At 42.7% G+C, this 20,447-nt stretch overlaps 2 protein-coding genes across 2 annotated transcripts in view; one reads left to right on the forward strand and one right to left on the reverse strand.

Moving 5' to 3' along the window:
* holn1 (CD2 antigen cytoplasmic tail-binding protein 2 homolog holn1) overlaps positions 1–1,494 on the reverse strand; it is a 12,415-nt gene extending 10,921 nt beyond the window's left edge. The window contains exons 1-2 of the mRNA XM_084598324.1: positions 1,368–1,494; positions 611–796 (exon numbers count right to left, since the gene is read on the reverse strand). Coding sequence (XP_084454450.1) covers positions 611–779 — 169 coding nt within the window. The 5' untranslated portion in view covers positions 780–796; positions 1,368–1,494. The remainder of the gene's footprint in view (positions 1–610; positions 797–1,367) is intronic.
* A 69-nt stretch (positions 1,495–1,563) lies between these two features.
* Positions 1,564–20,447, forward strand: part of Iml1 (GATOR complex protein Iml1) — a 49,465-nt gene continuing 30,581 nt past the window's right edge. The window contains exons 1-11 of the mRNA XM_084598323.1: positions 1,564–1,913; positions 1,993–2,080; positions 2,672–2,718; positions 7,927–8,012; positions 9,690–9,773; positions 10,138–10,187; positions 12,063–12,273; positions 13,128–13,270; positions 16,257–16,444; positions 18,282–18,416; positions 18,525–18,586. Of these exons, the coding sequence (XP_084454449.1) occupies positions 1,871–1,913; positions 1,993–2,080; positions 2,672–2,718; positions 7,927–8,012; positions 9,690–9,773; positions 10,138–10,187; positions 12,063–12,273; positions 13,128–13,270; positions 16,257–16,444; positions 18,282–18,416; positions 18,525–18,586 (1,137 nt within the window). The 5' untranslated portion in view covers positions 1,564–1,870. The remainder of the gene's footprint in view (positions 1,914–1,992; positions 2,081–2,671; positions 2,719–7,926; positions 8,013–9,689; positions 9,774–10,137; positions 10,188–12,062; positions 12,274–13,127; positions 13,271–16,256; positions 16,445–18,281; positions 18,417–18,524; positions 18,587–20,447) is intronic.

A 20,447-nucleotide genomic window follows, 5' to 3' on the forward strand; every position in this document is an offset into this window, starting at 1 on the left:
ATTTATTTTTGTAAATATGCTGTGCTGTTTTCTTTCATTCTTTTACATTTTCTGGATTTCATGCTGCACTCATTTTGATGGTATTCACTGATCCTGTTGATTTTTCATGTTGTGCAGTTACATTGAGTTTTTCCAGACTGAATTATGTAGATTAAGTAATGATGTTTGTAACTTGTGTAAAATCACCTCTGAATTTTAGATGCACCGAGACTGTTATCACTAACACCACGCAGTTCTTTTGCCATGTAATGGGGCCCAAGAGCCGTCAAGTGAATTAACGTTAACTTTTTGTCTCGGGTCCTTCATTTCTTCTTGAAATGAAAATAAACTCAAACTTCAAACATGTGGTGCATTGCTACCCTCGAGTGTTATTACTAACCTTCTTCTAGTAAAACCTTTCTGTATATCACGTAGCAATTGTTTTTTGCCCAAGACTAACCTATATGACAGCAAAGAAGATAGCATGCATAGCAAGTACATCCGCACGCTTACGAATGCTTCAGTCTCATGCTCGTGTAAAGACAGATGATGGACAGCGCTTTTGACACGTTCACGAGTGGTCACTTAAAAGGCGGGTTTCCATACCAGTAGTGCTGCCTGTGAAACTTACCTTCAACGTCATCTGGATTAAGCAAGTTGTACTTTTTGTCTTCGACTTCATCATCCTCTTCGTCGCTGTCCAAGGAATTTTTGAACTTTTTCTTCACACCTTCGTCCACCGCATCCTTTCCAAGCATCTCCTCCTCCAGTTCATCAAACTGTACTCTCTTGGACGACATGGTTGTTGTGTGATGACCTGCGGGTTTGGAAACAGCGCATTTGAGCTTGCTCTTGCTGAACAAAATATCAGTTGTACCTGGCACAACCGCGTCGAAATGCATATTCAAGATCCATATCCTACAGATAAAATCACGTCCATTCTCGGACACACACTCCAGAGAGAGCTTATCATACCCAGGTGACTATATATATTTTTGACGAACATGAAGTAGATGCTTTTTATAAGAGAACGGATATTTTATTTAACGTCGTCGAATATACGCCGGCATGTTTACGAAGGCGCAAGCGACATGAAACCTCGTAGTTAAGCAATATTTTTCTCATGCCAGCGTCAGAGTGCAGCAGTTAGAAGTGTACAGCTCACAAGCATGGAGATACACAACCTGCAGCGAGTTGATAACGGTACGATCGCAACACTCGGTTCAGCCACATGCGTCCTCGCCTAGACACACGATTGGGTTCACAGTTGGCGGCAACTTGATCAGCCGGCACGCAGTTTGTGCGTTCTCCAGTGCAGCACAACGTACTGCGACATTACCGTGAGCAAAAAAAAAATCAAAAGAAGAGGCATATTGCAAAAAACATACCGTCAATGCAACGAGCAGCTCTGTAAAATGATCATTTTTATGTCCACTTCCACACTCCGCACATCCAAAACGAACTCTCCAACTGGCGATTGTAAACATCGAGTATTTTTTGCCTAGCTAGGGACAGATTAGTGTCTAGGGATTTTGGGGACCCAGGAGCACCCCAGGGAGCGACAGTCGGTTTCGTGTGGTGGCGTGTTTGTGATGCGGTGTAGATTTGAATGCATTTCTACGTTTCTTCCTCGGAGGTGACTTAACTGTTTAACTGTTATTCAGGTGGTGTCATCGAAATGTGTCTTTCTGCTCACTGCAGCTAGCTGCTTTAAGTCACTGAAATGTTAAAGCGGTCAAGTTTCAGGTCCTTGCCGCGTGCGGTCATACGGGCTTCAGTGCGAACTTCGTGGTACTTTTAAGCGACGTTTATTTATGTGCTCGCAGCGAAATGCGTGAGTGCACGTAAACAGTTGTCACTTTCAAACGTGTTTTTCGGTGTAAACGCAACAATGAAGCAAATGAAACTTATCTGTCACCAGAAGACATTTTCTGGTGAGTGATGTCTGCGGCATTTTGATTATTTGGTGTCTTATCGACAACTAGCATGCCTCCCCTTACGTTATGCGAACAGATGACAGCCTGATTATTGGCGCCAAGGACTTCCCGGGACTGCAAATCGGGGACATAGTTGAAGTGTATCTCCCTGACGATTCTTACAGGTGAGCTTGTGATATTACATTATGAAATAATGTTCCACGCACGAGCAATTGGGCTATTTTATTTATTTATTTATTTATTTATTTATTTATTTATTTATTTATTTATTTATATTTTGTTCAGTTCGAAAGAGAAACTTGTTTTTTTTTTGACGTTGTTTTCTCTTTTCTCGGTGGTAATGTTGGAGTAGGTCGCTGTGTTTACATTACGGATTTTTCGCCCACTGTGTGTACCTACCCGTTTGTGTGTTTGCTCTGCAAAATATCGCTTTGCTACACCTGTCTATGCTTTCTTTTATATATTTTTTTAGTGTTGGTTCGTGCTCTTGTGTTCCTGTCATACCTGTTAATGTCCCTCCACCCCCCCCCCCCCCCCCTCATTTTTTTTTTGTATGCTTCATGCAATGCACTTACCTGCGGTAACAGTAGAATCTGTTATCCCCCCCCCCCCCCCTTTATTAACTGCACTGTCAAACAAATACACAAAAGAGTGCTACCAACTCAACAAAGTATGAATATTGCAGCTACAGAAAGTACATATATGTTATTGTTTGGAAAATGCATTAATGCATCTTCCTGCAATTGCTCTTGCAGCCGCTTGCTGGTTCAAGTGACGACAATAAAAGAAGACTTTCAGAAAGGTTCGTTGCTACATTGTCTTGATTCTCTTTCTTTTTTGTCTTTCACAAGCACACTGCATGCTTAGTGCAACAATTATGTGAAGGCCCATATAATTAAATCTGAGCACATCACCTTTTGTTAGTTAGATGATTGCAGTTGTTTATACTGCTGTGAATTCTCTCTGAGTGGTTTGTCAACTGTTTCAACAATTCCTGCTATTAGGAAGAACACCGACATACGTAGCTGTGGAGAATATATGTGCGAGTTTTAATTTACAGGAATGCTTGGCACATGGCCTCAGTTCTTTTCATTGCAAGACAGATGGTCGATGATGGACATTTCATAACTGCTGCCTGAATGGCACCACTTGCTTGAACTCTGTGCTATCACCTGCTCTGGGTACCAGAGAATTTATTCTTTGAGGTGTTTTTTCTCATCTTGATGTAGTTAAAAAAAAAAAAAAACAGGTATTATCACTTTGTTCTTTTTATAATAGTGCAGCACAAGCATGCAAAGTTCAGTTATACTTCAATGGCACTGGTGTAATTTTTTCGGCTAAAACAGAAGCTTAGGTGACCTGGTAATCCATCTCATAGAAATAGTGTGAAACATACTGGACGAAGCGAGAACACGAGGACTAGCACTGTCTCATCTCGAAGGACAACACTCGTTCTCGATTCATCTTGTTTGTTTCACACTGTTTTACGAAATAAACTTTTCAGTTTTACAAAAATTGTGCATTTATTGACACTAAGTGTTGTTGAAGCTGATGTAGTGACTTGGCGGGTTGTGACTGGCTGTTAGTTTCATTATACATGTGCATTTTGATGCAGTGATTACAAGAAAGTGATCAGTATACTTTCAGCCTTCTTAAATTCAGCTAAGGCTTCTTGCCATAGGTGCATATTTAAGTGATGAATGAATTCTGTGAGAAAGGTATATACATACAAGGTATGTTGGTGTGTCACAGTGCTGTAGCCAGAAATTTTGTTTGAGGGGGCTCATGTTGCAGTGCGGTTTCCTCCTTACAGAGGTTGTCGAGGGATAAAATGCATGAATAACAACTGCACTGCCATTGCCAATGCCATTGTGCATAAGATGCTGCAAAGCAATTCTTGAATGCTATGTTACATCAAGACAAGTAATATATGTATTTTTTCATAAAAGAATATATTCATCTCTCCCACAGATTCCTGGCAGAAATAACTGATATTAATGCTTGCATGTTTCCGTCCATTTCATAAATAAAATATCACTCGAAGTTAAGAAATATATCATTTTGAAACTGATAAAGCAGTGCATGCTGCTGATATAAAAGACGCAAAGACCATGAAATGAACAAGTTAAGGGCAAATATTTTAATAAATCTGTCATTTAATAACATTGTTTATGTTTCCGTTCGCATGGACCGGCCAAAGAAAAAAATCTCAGTTACACTGTCCTTTGTTTGAATGCATTAGAGCATCTATCTCCAGTCTTGTATTGTAATTGCACCAAAATTATTGTCGCAATAGAGAGCACATATATAAAGCAAGAGTTCCGCAAAATATATATAAGAAATGCAACGATGCAGTAGGTTATTACAAATGCATAGATACTGCTTGGTAAAGAACAAGAAAGCATCGCTGGAAACAAAGTGCATGCATGTAATACACAAGACCCCGCAACAAGATATTTAAATATATATATAGATTCCTAGTAAATCTACATATCTAGCAAGTGTCACTTTATATAATGCCTCAAACAAAGTAAATAACCAGTGTTATGCAGTCACAGTAAATTTTATGCATAGAAAGACAGACGATCCAAGCAAGAACACAAATATGATGTAGAAATCGTGATAAGTCTGGGCGATGCTACAGTGCGCCATGCTGCAGTCGCTACAAAACCATGCGAGCAATAATAGAAGAAGAATGCAGAAATAAATATGAAAATGTGTAATCTAGGTAGTGGCGATTATTCTGCATTCAAAATCATGGAAGGGTACTGTTCAAAAAAGAAAGTAAGAGCAGATAGCCAAAAAGGAATGGAAAGGACAAACAAAACCTACAGATGGTGCGGCAAATTGAACTAGCCAATATCTAAGTGTGTTTGTTGGGAAACACCTCTTGGACTAGGCTTTCTGTGAGCAGGTTCGGTCAAAGTAGTTATTGATTTCTCATAATTTTTGTATTAGCTAGATAATGCTGATCATTTTGCCAACCATTAACAATAAATGGGGAAACTTTCTGCAATTTTAAGAGCTGTAGATTTGATGAAAAGTCGTGCACTTTTATAATTACACTTGTATGGACTTGAAGGAACCGAGCTTTTTATGTTTTTGCTTGTATTGATTTTTGCTGCTTTGCTATCTAAAGGACAGACTTCACTCATTGGGGAAGTTTAGCGAAGTGTTCACTGATTTCGGTTACGTTGATGTCAATGTCTGTGTGGGCATATAGGAGCACTAGCACTACCATGCATGCCTCCAACATTGTAGAGTGCAACTGGTTCTTCCTACGCTGGCAGTAGTAACTGGAAGGGTGACCAGAATCTTCAGCAGTTAGTGCACATTTGGATAGAACCCATGGTTGCAATCAGAGAGGCTCCGGTGCTGGGGTGCTGGCTTGTTGCTTTGCTCAGCCACTTGTCCACCATAGCCAGAGTTCTCCCAAAGCCACCCTCGCCTCAACGTCCTGCAAAAAGTCAGGCAGGAAGCTTCTTGCTCCTTTCTCTTGATCATTTTGCATTAGTGGCATTGTGGATGGCACATTTATAAAAAAAGTCCTCTATGATTGTCCTGTACCTTTGAACCGGTGGTGTAACTGGGCTAATAACTTGTATAATATGAGTGGAATGAACAATGTTCTGCAGGAGTATTCCTCAGCATTTTCTTCTGCAACATTCCCACGATCCTGCTATCAGTGGTTCGTGGGTTTTTGCCAGTACTTGTTCATGTCCGAATATTTTTGGGAATGAAGCACCCTCATGCTTTGGCCATTTTTGATCACCTGCTCTATCATATCTATGTCGTAAATGGTTGCGATCATGTCGATATTCCTGGTCTTCAGTTTGACTGAGGCACAATTACCACTAACACATACGCCGCCACATGCAGGCTCACAAGGAATTCTGGTCATGAAATCGCCAACGCTAGACTATTTACCTGAACTGGACTTTCTTCATTGCCGTGTAAAATTATCCTCTAGTGCCGTAATCGCCAATTCAGAAAGGTTCACAAATAAAAGAGCTTCATCGTGCTTTTCCATCCAGCGCGTTTTACTTGGGGCCAAATTTTAGAAGGGTCCTTATCTCAGTGAGGAGTGACACGCCCTCCTTTGGTGACTTCCTAAATACACCTCAGTAAGTGCTCGTTATGTCGGGCATATTCAAAAATTGACCGAAAGAGGGCACGCTTCTAAAATTTAGCCCTTAATCACAAAAGTCGCTGCCTTGAAGACTCTGCACACAAACATATCGTGTCTTGTAAAATGTATGAGCGGTTAGAAAATTTCCAGAAAAAGTTTGACGTTGCATTTAATGTGCTAAAACATTTTTGGATTTGCAAGAGTGGAAGCGTGGGCGAGTTGGTGATGGTTCGATTGGTGCATAGCGCTAAAAAGACAAGGACACAGCGAGACACACAGGACGGGCGCTAACTTACAACTGAATTTTTATTGCAAGACCAGGCAATATAAGCACTTGGATATCTGTGAGGGTCACTGAAATTGTTGTGCGAGGGTCTTTTGATAAGTACAGTAAAAATACAAGAGATGGCACTGCGATTCTGTTTTCTTCTAGGTGACGTACAAGAAGCACGCTTCATATGGCGTCAGAATATGTCTAGGCTTGTACTGGCAGTAAGCATTTGAGAGCCATTGGCACTGAGCTATGTGGTGATTCCCACGAAAATGCAAAAAGGTGACTTTCGAGCAGCGATAAAACATTTTTACTTTAAACAGTGGACGGCTGCACAAATTAAAGCCAAGTTGAGCGAAGTTCATGGAGACTCTGCACCATCGCTGAAGACCATTTACTACTGGATAAATTAATTTAATCGTGGCCGAACTTCGATACAAGATGAAGCACGTCCTGGGCGTCCAGTAGAAGTCATCACGCCAGGAATAGTATCAAAAATTCATGGAATCGTGATGGAAGACTGCTGAGTGAGGGTACAGGAGATAGCTGAAGTTGTAGGCATCTCAGTAGAGAGAGTTCACAATATTCATGAGAAATGCAGATGAAGAAGGTCTATGCACCTTGGGTGCCGCGACTGTTGACGATCGACCAAATGTGCATGAGGACCAACATCTCGAAGCAATGTTTATCTACGCTCAATCACAATCTTCAGGAATTTTGGCGTCGATTTGTGACAGTTGACAAAACTTGGGTGCATCATTGCACTCCAGAGTCCAAACAGCAGTCAAAGCAATGGACTGGGCCTGACAAAGGGGCCCCAAAAAAGGCAAAGACTGTTTGTTCTGTGGGAAAGGTGATGCAACTGTCTTTCGGGATTCAAGAGGAATAATCTTTGTTGACTACTTACAGAACAGCAAAACGATAACAGGACAATACTATTCAACACTCCTGGAGCAACTGAAAAAAGAATTGCGCACTAAACCACCTTTGTTAGCACGGAAAAGACCTCACCGAGACAATGCCCCTCCCTGACAGATTGCTTGTTGCAATGTCCAAATTGCACGAGTTGGGTCGTACCTCATCCACCCTATTTTCCAGATTTGACCCCATGCGACTCTTTCCTCTTCCAAAACCTGAAGAATTGGCTGGGTAGAAAGAAATTTTTTTCAGATGAAGAGGTCATTTCAGTGGTGAATGACTACTTCAAGGGCCTCGAGCCATCCTTTTTTTTTTTCTGAGGAAATGAAAGAATTAGAGCACCGCTGGAAGAAGCATGTGGAGCTGAGAGAACTGTGTTGAAAAATAAAATATTGCTTTAAGAAAACTTGCTATCTTTAATTGCTTTTTACCACACTTATCAAACGACCCTTGTAATAGCTATCAAAGACTTACTTTCCATAGCATGTACAAGACTGCTAGAAGCATGCATCGCAAGTAACCGTTTTGAAGTATTGGTGTGCTGTACAGAAAATATAACTTTTACTTGTCTGTTGTGGTTAAAGTCAATTTAAATAAAATGAAGTTTTCTGTTCATAATAAAACCAGCCAGGATGACATTGGTTGCGCTAGTTGTGAGGTGTTAAAATGTTCTCGTGCTCTTCTTTCAACAGATTCCATAAGTGTGGAACAAAGCCTTGCCAGTGCTTTCCAGCTCAGGCTATATGCTGATGTCATTGTCAACCGGGTGGATCCAAGGGTTTGTAGAATAATTCACCTTCTGAAATTTTCGAACATGGAATTGCTTGCCTGTTACCAAAATGCCATACAGGAAAAACCGAAGAGAACAAGATAGGCGGAAGTAAGCTTCAAACTGGCTCTGAAATGTTCAGTGGTATTGAGAAGAGCCTTTGCAACTAACAAAAATCCCAACCTTCTGACCCAGGCGTAGAGCATCGTGTGTTTGATAACCTACAGAATTTTCATTGGGCAAGGAGCAGGTAATTTAAGAGAGAGACCGGCGCACTACAGAGAAAAGAATCTTCTTTCTTGCAACGATTCCCTTTTTCCTGAGAAAGAGTTCGTTCTCTCTGGCATGTGCAGCAGGCTGAATGGTGGCATCTTAGGTGACAAGGTCTCTAGGTGTGGCTGGACCATAAAAGGTACCTGCTAGTATGTACATTACGTTTAGGCTATAATATTACAGAATACACTTAGGCGATCAAACTCCATTCATGTCACACCTTGCCGAAATTAAGAGGCACTTTATACATATGCAAGCAAATTCTTCTTTTGTTCTTGTGCTTAAGCCTAAAAAATCTTCGTAGCGTCTATACGGAACATAAAACACTGAAGCATATTTCATATTATTTTGGCCACAACTGTACCCATCTAGGGATAGGATATGCTGTACAAGTAACATGGTAAAGGCAGTGAAGGCATGGTAAAGGAAGGAACGAACGAAAGGTGCAATATCTGCCTTGGGGAACACCTGAAAGACACCATGAGGGAAGGGAATTAAGGAAGTGGGAGTGAAAGAAGAAGAGCTGTATAAGAGGGCTACGGGGTAGTTTTGACCGACAGGGGATCTTTAACATGCAGTGACATCGTGCAGCACAGATACTCCTTGCATTTCTATGTTACGTATTCTTTTTTTTTTTTTTTTGAACCGTTTGTCTGAGCAAATGGGAACGTAAAAACACTCTGACTACTCTGCAGCTGCCTTGCGCTTGCAACACTGGTGACAGGCTTGGAGCAAATGGAGCAAAGGTTCTTAGGGAAGGGAGTGAGGAAAGCAACTTGCTGGGATTGCATGTCATACGAGAGTACTAACAGGAGGCTGGTGGAGGTTTTCTCTGAACTTTCTTGCTCTTGCCAGTTCCAGGCTCCCTCCGCTTCCTTTTTTTTTTTTTTGCTTTTCTTTTCAGAAGGCCTCACGCATGGGAAAGAGTTTGGGGTTATTCGATGGGTGAGGGCTAGGCGTTCTTGTCCTGGCTATGCACATGAATAGAGATTATATGAAGTATGGTTATGTACTGGCTCTGCCTCTTCTGGATCTTTATCAGAATTGGGCTGGCCACTTCTATTTCTTTTTATTTGGATCCCATCGTAATGTATGCATTTGAATAGCTAATGTAGAACTTGAGTTCATGTGTTCAAATTATGAGGTAATGTACTGTGGCTGTGTTTCTTTTGTTCAGTCACAAGTGTGTTATGGCCTGCTTGAACATTAGAAAAAGGTTAGGGAGGCAAGGGATAGGGTGCGCTATTTTGACCTTGCAGTGGACTTACTTCTTTAGGTGAAACATTTGTAATAGAGACCTTAGAAAGAAAGAATTTATGAGAGTTTATTTGTGCTCCCGTTGATAAGACAACAGTAATTCCTTCTCTTTTCTTTTTTGAGCTTGATGAAGTGACCTTGTTCTCTCCTTTGCAGGATGTGGCACTTGACTCAGTTGAGCTTGTTTTCAAGGACCATTACCTGGCCCGCAGTGACATGTGGCGATGGAAGCAAGCAATGGTGAGTGTGTACCATCACTCACGTGTAAGTATTTTTCATTTTATTTGTGTTAGGTACACTCGTTTTTCTTTCCTTTTAACTGCAATTGGAATTCACTGTTCAGTACAGGAACATTTTTTTGTAATGCTAAGGACAAGTGATAGTATTTGTCGTTGCACACCCAAAATATGGCTCTGTAAAATGTGGCTTATGAGATAAGAAGGCCATTTCCTCACACGCCCACTGTCTTTGTGCTTCACAGCTTGTTCACAGGAGAAAGAATACATGAGCAATGAGAAAAAAATGTTTTTTCTGTTTGTTTCTTTTGACTTTTCCTAGTTATGCAAGATATTATTTTCACTGTACTCTCTTGTGCTCTTTTCAGATCAACACGTGTGTGTATACCAAAAAGTTTGTCAAGATTCATTCAAGCATGTAAGTTAATTCTGTGTCTGGCACATTATATTCCATGGGACTGCTGCTTCATTAAAAATTGGGTTTACAGCTGCTACATACTAACTAAAATCCTGCTTATCATTGTCACGCAAGTAAATTCAGACTTTGGGAGTACTGAGCAGGTTACACTTGTTATGAAGGTGTGGAAAAAATTCCAGGGAGCACTTTGGACCATTAAGTATGATGAGGCGAAGGCCTTTATTGCCATGTGTGGTGCGGCGTTCGAGGAAGCGCCAAATGAAAGCCGCCGCACGGACACCTGGATCGGACGCCTGGCGAGGTCAGCTTTTTATATGCGTGAATCACCTGGTGACGTCATGACCCATGACCAGTCGTGACGTCAAGAGCGGATATGACGGCATCATGACATCAGTTCCGATTATAGACATGGCCCGACGTAACATTATGATGATGTCACATCCGGTCATGATGTCACCACGTGATGACATCATAGTCATAGTCATCTCTGTCATTATCATCATCCCTGTCACTACCACTAACTAGCGGGGGCGGTCTCCATGGTAACTGCGCTGGCATGACGCTAGACGAGGACAACTAAAATGCATTTCTCACATGCCCGGCGTGGCTGTCAGGATGATTGACAGCTATAGTGTGACCGAACACCGACAGTATGAGCCATTAAAGGCTTTCACCTTAAAAGTAAAAGATGTCTGTCACATTCGTGGCTGTAGCTGTAAATACTGCTCTGTACTTTACAGGTGTGAACCTCTTTGCCCACCAGGGCCTTTGAGAGGAGTCTTTTCTTCAACAAGCAAAATCTGACTGTGTTCAACCTTATTAAAGGTTTAAAGGCACACAACTCAAAAGTTTCAAAGAGATCGAATTTTAAATTCCTGACCGTAGGTACTGCATCTGTATTGAGCACCCAACAGAATCCTTTTACCATGTACAGTCTTGGTCAAAAGTCTTGAAGCCAAAACATTTTCATCTCAGCTGCAAAATGCAGCCGTGATGGCATTATTAAAGGTCGAAGGGCCTTTAAAATTTCGGGAAATGGCTTCTTGTCACAGCAAAAAACTCTCACAATACTTCAAGGCCCTTTAGTTTTTAACGGTGCGACGGCGTCTTTATATTGCGACTGAGATGAAAATCTTTTTGGCCCCGCCGGGGTGGCACAGTGGTTATGGCGCTACTGTTCGCAAGGATTCGGGATCGAATCCCGGCCTTGGCGGCCGCTTTCCGATGAAGGCGAAAAGCAAGGCGCCCGTGTGCTGTGCGATGTCAGTGCACGTTAAAGAACCCCAGGTGGTCGAAATTTACGGAGTCCTCCACTACGGCGTCTCTTATAGCCCGAGTTGTTTTAGGACGTTAAACCCCACAAACCAAACTAAACCAGAAATCTTTTGGCTTTACGACTTTTAACCAAGACTGTACATAATGGTAAAAATATTGTTTACACTTTGATGGCAGCGAGCATAAATTGATACATCATTAATATTAAACACAAACTACGGTGAGTTCCCCACTCACTCTGCCTCCAAAATAAAGAATAAACCTGGTGGTGGCGAAGCTGATGCGGTCACTCGGCACTTTTTAAACCAGAAGGCATAACTTCTGGATGGTCGGCATTTATTCTAGAAACCACAAGTACCATGGCATGTATGTAGCGTACTGTAAGTGTAGCGGCAAACAGATGATCTGGTTTTGCTGGAAGTCTGAGTGTTAAACTAGTAATATGCTAATGCTATACACCTCTGATGGAACTGAAAGGAGGCACACACGAAAAGCATGCTAATGGTGTCTTGCTCTTTTTTTGGCTCCTTTCATTGCCTGAGTAGCCGCTTTGAGATGTTAAACCCCATAAACCTCTTTTACGGTTCTTCTCTCACACAGGCTACAGGTCTATGAAATGTGGGCTCATGGAGAACAGGTGGCCTCTGGAGTTATCACCGCAGACACCAAGATTGTCTATCGCTCAGCCAGCAGCATGGTGTACCTCTTCATCCAGATGAGTTCTGAAATGTGGGACTTTGACACCAATGGTGACCTGTACTTCGAGAAGGCTGTCAATGGGTTCTTGTGTGACCTCATTGCAAAATGGAAGGCAAGTTGGTTGGAAATCAGCTGCAGTATTCTATTTGTCACACTTGGATTTCACAGCTTTCAGGCTTCATCAAGACATGCTACAGTCACACGCCAGCATTCATTTCATGCACAAGTTGTACTAAAGTCTCCTGAAAGATAGCGTTTTCTCAAAATATGGTTGCAGTGAAACCATTGGCCGCTGTGGTAGAGTGAGCAGGTTGTGAAGTGATTTTCACCTTTTAGTACACTTCATTACTTAATTATGTTGGTGACGCATAGGTTTCTTAAAACAAAAGGCCGACGGTTTTTTTTTTTCTAGTCTTGCCTTAAGAGCAGGTATATTTTGTAAGTAAACTGCTGTATGTTTCAAGGAGCACTTATTGTTATGGCTTGGCATTCAAAGCCTGTCTGCATGGACTAGCTAATGAAAGAGAATGGCAGACTTACTCAACTTATTTCTTAGTTTGATACCGTAACGAAAAACATGGTGTCTAGTTTGAAAGACTTTACTGATATTGCCACACAAGATTGTTCCATCTTCACAGAGAATGCACTAAACTTAATGCGACAGACTTGAAGTGAAGAATACCGACCTGCCTTTAAAAAAAATTCGGCCCAGTGTCAATTTTTTTTATTGCCGATTTCAAACAAACAAACCCGAACGGCAAAAACGCTGCGGGTCGGAATGCGGCCGCAGTACTCGTACGGCAAAAACAGTCAAAGGGTTAAGTTGCAGCATTTGATAGTGAAATATTTGAGGCTGATTTATTTTAGCACAGTCCCATTATCTCATAAATGACAACACTATTATTCATTTTCACTTCTTCTGTAGCATCCATAACACAGTTTTGGTTCTCTCTGTGTGCTTCCCAGGACATGAAGTGCAACCATGATGTCAACATTGTGCTCTTCTCACGCGTCTTCTATGAAGCTAAGAGTAAGGACCAGTTTCCTGACCATATGGCCCACTGTGTGCAAGTGGACTACAAAGGGCGGTTCTACGAGGACTTTTACAGGTAACTCAGCAGTCCTCCTTTTTTTTTTTTTTTCAGCATTTCAAAAGGATCGCAATAGCTTTAAGGAACATTGCATATAACATTTATCGTTGCGCAACATTTGTTGGTTTTACCATAATGCTTGCGCTTCAGCCACTGATAACGCCTTTACTACAGTCGAACCCGGTTATATCGAACTCACGAAATATCCCCTTGAAAATCCCATGTAAAAGTATAGGAAAGCCGCGTCATATATCGAACTCAATTTCACCAGTCGTTCGATATATCGAACTCCACACCAGGCACTGGAAAGTGTGCCTTCCCCAAAGACGATCGCATCACCCTTGGTCGTTTGCCGCGTGACGTTTTCAAGCCACGCGCGGAAGGAATGAGAGGGGAGAGTTCGGCGACAGCTGGTCTGGGCAGCGCCGCGCCCATTCCCCAAAGGCGCGCGCATCTGCAGTTGTTTTCCGTGCGCCAACACATGACGTTTGCAAGCCATGTGCGTGGGTGTGTCCATTCTTTTGCCGAGCTATCTCTCTCCTTCAGCACACGCAACGCATGCGCCAAGCCAGCTCAGCCCGTTTTCAGACAGACGTCGGACGCTTTGTCCAGCGTGTGTTTCGAACCCTCTGCGTGCGGCGGCGGACGTGGCTATGGCACCTGCGGATGTTAAGAAGCGGCAACTCTCTCTCTCTCTCTCTCTCTCTTTTTTTTCTTTTTTTTTTTGCAAGAGTCGTTTTTTTTTATTGTTGTGTTGTACGCGCTGCGTAGCGTAAGATATGGCGGCTGCAGACGTTAAAAAGCGGCAGGGTTTTTTTTTTTTTTGCGGGGATGTTTATTTTATTTATTTTTTTTTATCGTTTATCCTTTCATGTATGTATCAGCGAAAGCACGTGGTCAGCTGCTGCGATCATGACGCCCGCCCCAAGCGTGGCGTGATAAATCGAGCCAGGCTTGTGCAATCAAGCCATCACGGGCACTCTGCCAAGTTCGCTCCCCACCACCGCAGGAGCTATCAAAAGATAAACGCACCCTGACGTTATCGCTGCGCAGCATCTTGGCACGCTGCCAATGAGCTGTGGATGAGACAAACGCGCCCTGACGTTATCGCTGCGCAGCATCTTGGCACGCTGCCAATGAGCTGTGGGTGAGACGACCGAAACGGACTGAGGACTGACGCGCGCCATCGACATGCAAGCGAAAATGCTCGCGATTTCGATTTCTGCCGCCGCGGCGACACAGAAACCTTGTTTTGAGCTGCCACAGTGGCTCGAGCGGCGAGAGGGACGCATTCCAACAAGTTTGAAAATTTTCGCTCTGTGGCTGCCTCTCGTCGCTGAGATCGCTCAGTCGCTTGCATGTGAGCGAGGTGGCCTTAACGCATTTTTTTAAATTCAAATTCTCGGGTGCAAAAGTGGAGGGTGGGTTCATTATGCGAGTGGGTTGATTGCGCGACAAATACCGTATCGTTTTTTCGCATCGTAAGTGCCGTCACAAGCCGATTTCTGTATATCGAATTATCGATATATCGAACTTTTTCGCGATCCCCTTCAAGTTCGATATATCCGGGTTCGACTGTATTAGCCTAGATGTACTGGCTTAAAAAAAAATCCATTCCTGATACACTTGTTTTTCTTACTACACTTTTTTGCATTAGTCTTTTATGTTTTTCAATATTTGCACCCATTTGCTGTGGCAGTCGCTTCACTCATGCTGCCGTCAGTGTTCTCACAGTTACTGGTCTCACATGCCCAATAACCCCACTTCCATTTTGTTTGCTTTTGTTGCACCATTGTTATTCAGTATGCATTAATTTATATACGAGAGACATTCAAGGAGGAGGCAGGCAACACAATCTATCCAATTTCTACTTAAGCATATCCCTATACCCATAGGTTATAATGGATGCTTCAGCAAACACTTTATAAATCCCTAAATATAGGTTGCACAGATATGAAAAAAAATATTTTCAGGAAAAACTGTCTTCTGCCTTGGCGGACTCAAAAGTCTTCTACTTATACATCTACTTAACGGAAACTCTAATTTTTTAATTAGTGCAATCCAGATACTAGTTTGGAGCCATGGACAAGGTGACGGCATATCAGTTTTTTAAATGACGAAAAACTAATTTTCTGTAGGCCTGCGACGCTAGGAATTCTGGTGCTTTTTTCCCCAATGAAATTGAAACAGAGTGCATTGGACACATAGGAAGCTAGGTCTAGATGCTGTGTCCACTGCTGATGTGTTGCAGTGACTACAGCGCCACATTCGAACATGCTGTACCATACCATGTCATGCACTTAATTTTGTTTGTCGCTCTGAAAAATAACAGTTATGCTGTTAGTAATGACAGTCCTTTTCTTTGCCTCAAGATGTGAAGCCAAATACTGTACATGGTCATCCACTGTTAGTGCCAACGCTCGAGCGGGTGGCCTCCCTTCTCAACATGCCACTGCGTCAGACGCAGCCGCAAATCGGAGCAGAGTCGTGCAGGAATGGACAGAGATAGAGGCAGTGTGTTGCATGGTGGCCTGCCATTTTGCTTTAGTGCATGGCTAGGTTGGACGCTATGGCACTTTGAAGAGAGCGGCCACCCGTTCACGTGTTCACCCTGAGAGTGGACGTCCAGTCTGTGCAGGCAAAAAAACGTCAGAATTCCTCACGCCTCACGCTGCAGGGCATTAGAAAATCGTTTTTCATACTTTCAAAAACTGATGTGACATCGTCTTGTCTACAGTTTCAAACTCCCTATTGGCACTGCGATGGGACCGCAATAACTAAAAAGGTAATTAGAGAGCTTTTGGTAAGTAGTTGTAAAATTATAAGAGCTTTACATTAAATTGTGTCTGCCAAGGCAGACAGTTGGTTTCTGAAAATAATTTTTGTTCTATTCTGAGTCACTTGTTTTTACGAATTTTTGAGTGTTCCCAGTATTCGTGACCTGTAAGCAGCAACTAGTATTGGCCATAGTCTTATGTATACCATTTCATGTCTTGTTGCACAGAGTGGCAGTCCAGAATGAGCGTATTGATGACTGGACACAGACGCTACGACTCCTGAAGACATATTTCAATGAGTACCCAAAGCAGATCCTTGAGCACCACCACAGGGTCAACGTCAAAGTGCCGACAGCCGTGAACTCAACTGCGTCTCAGGGCAATTTTCTTCAGGTCCTCAACATGTCTCTCAATGGTTTGTGGTGCATATTTTGCAGCTATTTGATAAGAAAATGGGTAAAGTTGTTAATTGGCTAATAATTAAGAGTTGTGATCATTTAAGCCAGGACATGCAAAGTACCATATTTTCATGAGTCTAAGCTCCCCGCTATTCTCGCAAAAAAAAAAAAAAAAGTTTGCAATTAGATCTAAACACTGTCTTTTTTTGCAAAGAAGTGCATGTATCCAAGGCCACCAAGTGCGCCTTTCCACTCTGTCATCAAAACAGACCTCTCAGAGCCCCTAGGTGGCGCAGCATTCATGGCAGGATCTCCGGCTTCATGCGTCGCTGTGTTGAGACACTGCATAATAGATGGCAGCATAAAATGCCAAAAACCGGCCGAGAGCAATCCCAGTATCTCTACTGGTGTGTTGTCACATGGACCCCGCATCGACAGCACTCGGCAGGTTTTACAGGCACCGCGGGCGTGCTTTGCTTGGTTTGATGTCAGTTATTTGAGAGCCGTAACGGAAGTCAGAATGAGTTTGAAGAAGGCTGCTTACAGCTTGAAGTTTAACCGAGGTATAAATACGTCTGCTGAAGATGTTCTCTTGCCAACCTTTTTCTCAAATTGTTATCTCTTGCGCCCATATCATCGAGATTAAGTTGAAAAAAGAAGGGCTTTATTTTAGATTTTTGTTTTACCTAAGCATGCCGCTGACTTTGCTCAACGTGATTGTGAAAAAAGGGGGTGTTTAGACTTGAGTAAATGTGGTGTAATTTATGAAAAATGTGTGCCAAATTTGGAAAATTTTTGTACTGTATGTTCACATAGGGCTGCCAACATGTAGTTTCAAACATGTGACACAGGAAGCCAGCTGGCTGCTTAGCTCTGTCATCGCATTGCATCATAGTTTTGGTGCAGAGTGTGCTTACAGAGAGTTATTGCATGGCCTGTTCAAAATTAAACTAAGTAGAGTTTTGAAATTTATTTGTGCTAGCTAGTACCTGAAGTATAAAAAGTTCATTGCCTTGGAATGTTACGTTATAATGGGGCATTGAGTGCTCACACAAAGGCAGTGCACTCCACATGATCGCACATTAGTGCAGTCTGTCCTTAGAAACATGTTACATTTATTTTTCACACCAGGTATGCATGCCGCCTTTTGCAGTGTTTCTTCGTGCTCATGTGCTGTGCGATGCCAGTGCTTGTTAAATCCCTCGTGGCCCGGCACATTAAGCCTTACAATTTATCATTTTTCTTTGTTTTAATGTGAAAGTGTTGTTAAAGGCTCTATTCTCCAGAAAATTCGGCATTGTCGGCATTGGTGTTGTGAATGAAAAATCATGAGCATGTTTCTGACGAGTGATAGTTGGCAGGTGACATACTCGGACGCTTGGTTAGCGAATTATGTGACGTCGCAAGGCCACTTAACATAGCACGAGCTGCCAGCTCAGGTGCTCCTTTGAGATGGCAGTCGAACTCACCAGAACTTTTCAATACCAAGCAAAAGACGCCCATCGTACGGCCGACAGATGTCCATCAGTCATTCAGAACATCTGAAACGGATGGATATCAGTGGTTGTGTATGTGGTTAGAGTGGAGCTTTTTATCTATGTGAAGTGGTCTTTCACTTAATGTAGTAGCTGTATGCTAGTTGGATGTGTGAGATAATAGAGGCATAAATTTAAGCCAGCAGCACAGTGCATATGCGTGAACCGGGATCCGTGAAGAGAGCCATATAGATGGCAGTCATTCATGCTGTCTCGTCGTATCCTTAAAGGTGAAGTTCTAGTGTCACCCAAATTTTATTACCTTTTTTAGAAAACCACCACAAGGTTAACCTTGTTCCCTCTTCTCTGCATTTCACAGTCTTTGAGAAGCACTTCATGGACCGAAGCTTTGATCGCACCGGTCAGCTGAGTGTTGTAATCACGCCTGGTGTGGGAGTCTTTGAGGTTGACCGAGACCTCACCAACATCACCAAGCAGCGCATCATTGATAACGGTAAGAGCTGTCATGTCAGCACCTCGCTGAATGGTGGTAGTCGAGACATAGATGGCGCAATCCCTTTTTGAAATGAAAAGTGACCTTGTTGCCATGTGCTCGCTGCAGGAATTGGAAGTGACCTTGTGTGCCTTGGAGAACAGCCCTTGCATGCTGTGCCCCTATTCAAGGTAAGTTCATGTAACCCCTCTGTCTATCCTCATTTTGTAGACCGACTTTTTTTCAAGCCTAGCATTGTTCAGCCACTACCTGTGGTGGGAATTTGTTAGAGGAAAACATTACGTGCCTGAGAAAGAAGCTGCTAGAGAATGCCTCACGGCTTTTCTGATTTTCGCCATGTTTGCTGTGTACATGTACTGTTCCTGCAATAGAGAGATGCTAGTCAGTCCTTTCAACACCACTGCCTTTGCTTACATTTGTAGTAACTGTGAGATTAAGTGAGATTCTGGCCATGTTCTAACGTTAACAGTTTGTTATGCTGTTCAATACTGTAAACCCTTTAAACATTCGCATATAATTCGAGGTGTTATTTCAGGATAGCGAAAGCCAGAAAAAAAAAAAAAAAAAAGCATTCGCCTATTAATGCGAATTAAAAAAGATAAGCAAAAGTATTTATTTGCACCACATTTCTTGAGGCTTACGCGCTCCATTTTTCACATCCGGTGCCACTCTGCACCAGGCGTTGAATAGTGCCACGCACCTTCATGTGCCATTGTTGGTTCGCTCCCCTTCTATCACCGAAACGCTTGATCAGAGAACTTTGTGCACTGTGAGGAAGAGTGCTGCTCACATTCATCGTGTCAATCACAGAAGCTACATGGTCCTCCGGTTGTTGTAAACTAGTAGGTTGCTTCCAGCTCGGACACCGAACGGCAGCGCACAAGTGCCGGTTAGCATGCGCCATGCTTGCGTGTGCACCCCAGAAATGTTTTAGGGTTTGGTGTTTTCATAATCATCTTTGCCCGGTGTATTGTATAGTTTGCCGAGAGTCTCTTGCTAGAGAACTCTTTCCGTAGAAGCTTTTTGGTTCGTTATGCTGCATTTCTCAAAAGCATGACCCCCGGTAATGCTAGTCAAGCGTCCACGATTCGGCTGTAGGGCCTGGCCAGCATGTCTGGAGAGGCCTGTGAGAGACCCGTGCGATGTTCAGAGAGACCTTTTCTTCATCCCTACATTGTATGAGGTGCGATTGACCTTGTTCCAGTCGTGTGTGTGTCGCGGGCAATGTGGTCATGCCGTGGTCGCGAGGGACGCGGGGTCAGCATGGGGAAACCGAAACTGCCGCAACAGTCGACTGAAGCCGCCACTGGATGGTGCCTCTTCTTGCTGGAAACCTGAAGCTGATAGCGCTGAATAATAACGAGACCGAAACTGCGAATTTAGGCTGGAGTTTGTTTGGATCCGCTTATAATACGAGACAGAAACCTGACCTGATATAATAGGGAAAAAGAATATTTGTGTTGTTTGCGGGTTTTTGCGGTATTTTTTTTTTTTACATGCACACTGTTTTATACTTTTTGAAAGATTTCTTTTTCATCCAGTCTTTAAGATTCCATTGCTTGAAAAGGTACACCGCATATGTAGAATGAAAGAGTGTGTGGCATTTTTAACATGACAGCGCTAAAGGCCCCATCCTGCAGAAAATTCATGGTTGGTATTGCGAGCGAAAAATCATGGGTATGATTCTGGTAGCTGACACGGCGGCTAGTCAGTGAAAATCACACAGCCACATGACATGGCTGATTTGGCAGGAGCTGCCAGCTTAGGCTTCCCAATTTGAATCTTCCAGGACCCTTCTATTCCGATTCAGATATGCTAACCCTAAGCGATGCAAGCATGTTCGTAAGGCTTGATGAAGTGGGGCTTCGTATCTATGTTGGGTGGTCTTTTACATCAAATGGTAGCCTACTGCTGTATGATAAAGAGTAAGTGTGAGATAATTGAATTGAATTGAAGTTTATTCGCATCATTTTACATCATATCGTATACAATATGTATATGACATTAGAAGTGCGATGAAAATAATAATAA

This window comes from Amblyomma maculatum, chromosome 3 (genome assembly GCF_055883805.1).
Source record: "Amblyomma maculatum isolate TAMU_Amacu chromosome 3, ASM5588380v1, whole genome shotgun sequence".
In the NCBI taxonomy this organism is placed as follows: Eukaryota; Metazoa; Arthropoda; class Arachnida; order Ixodida; family Ixodidae; genus Amblyomma; species Amblyomma maculatum.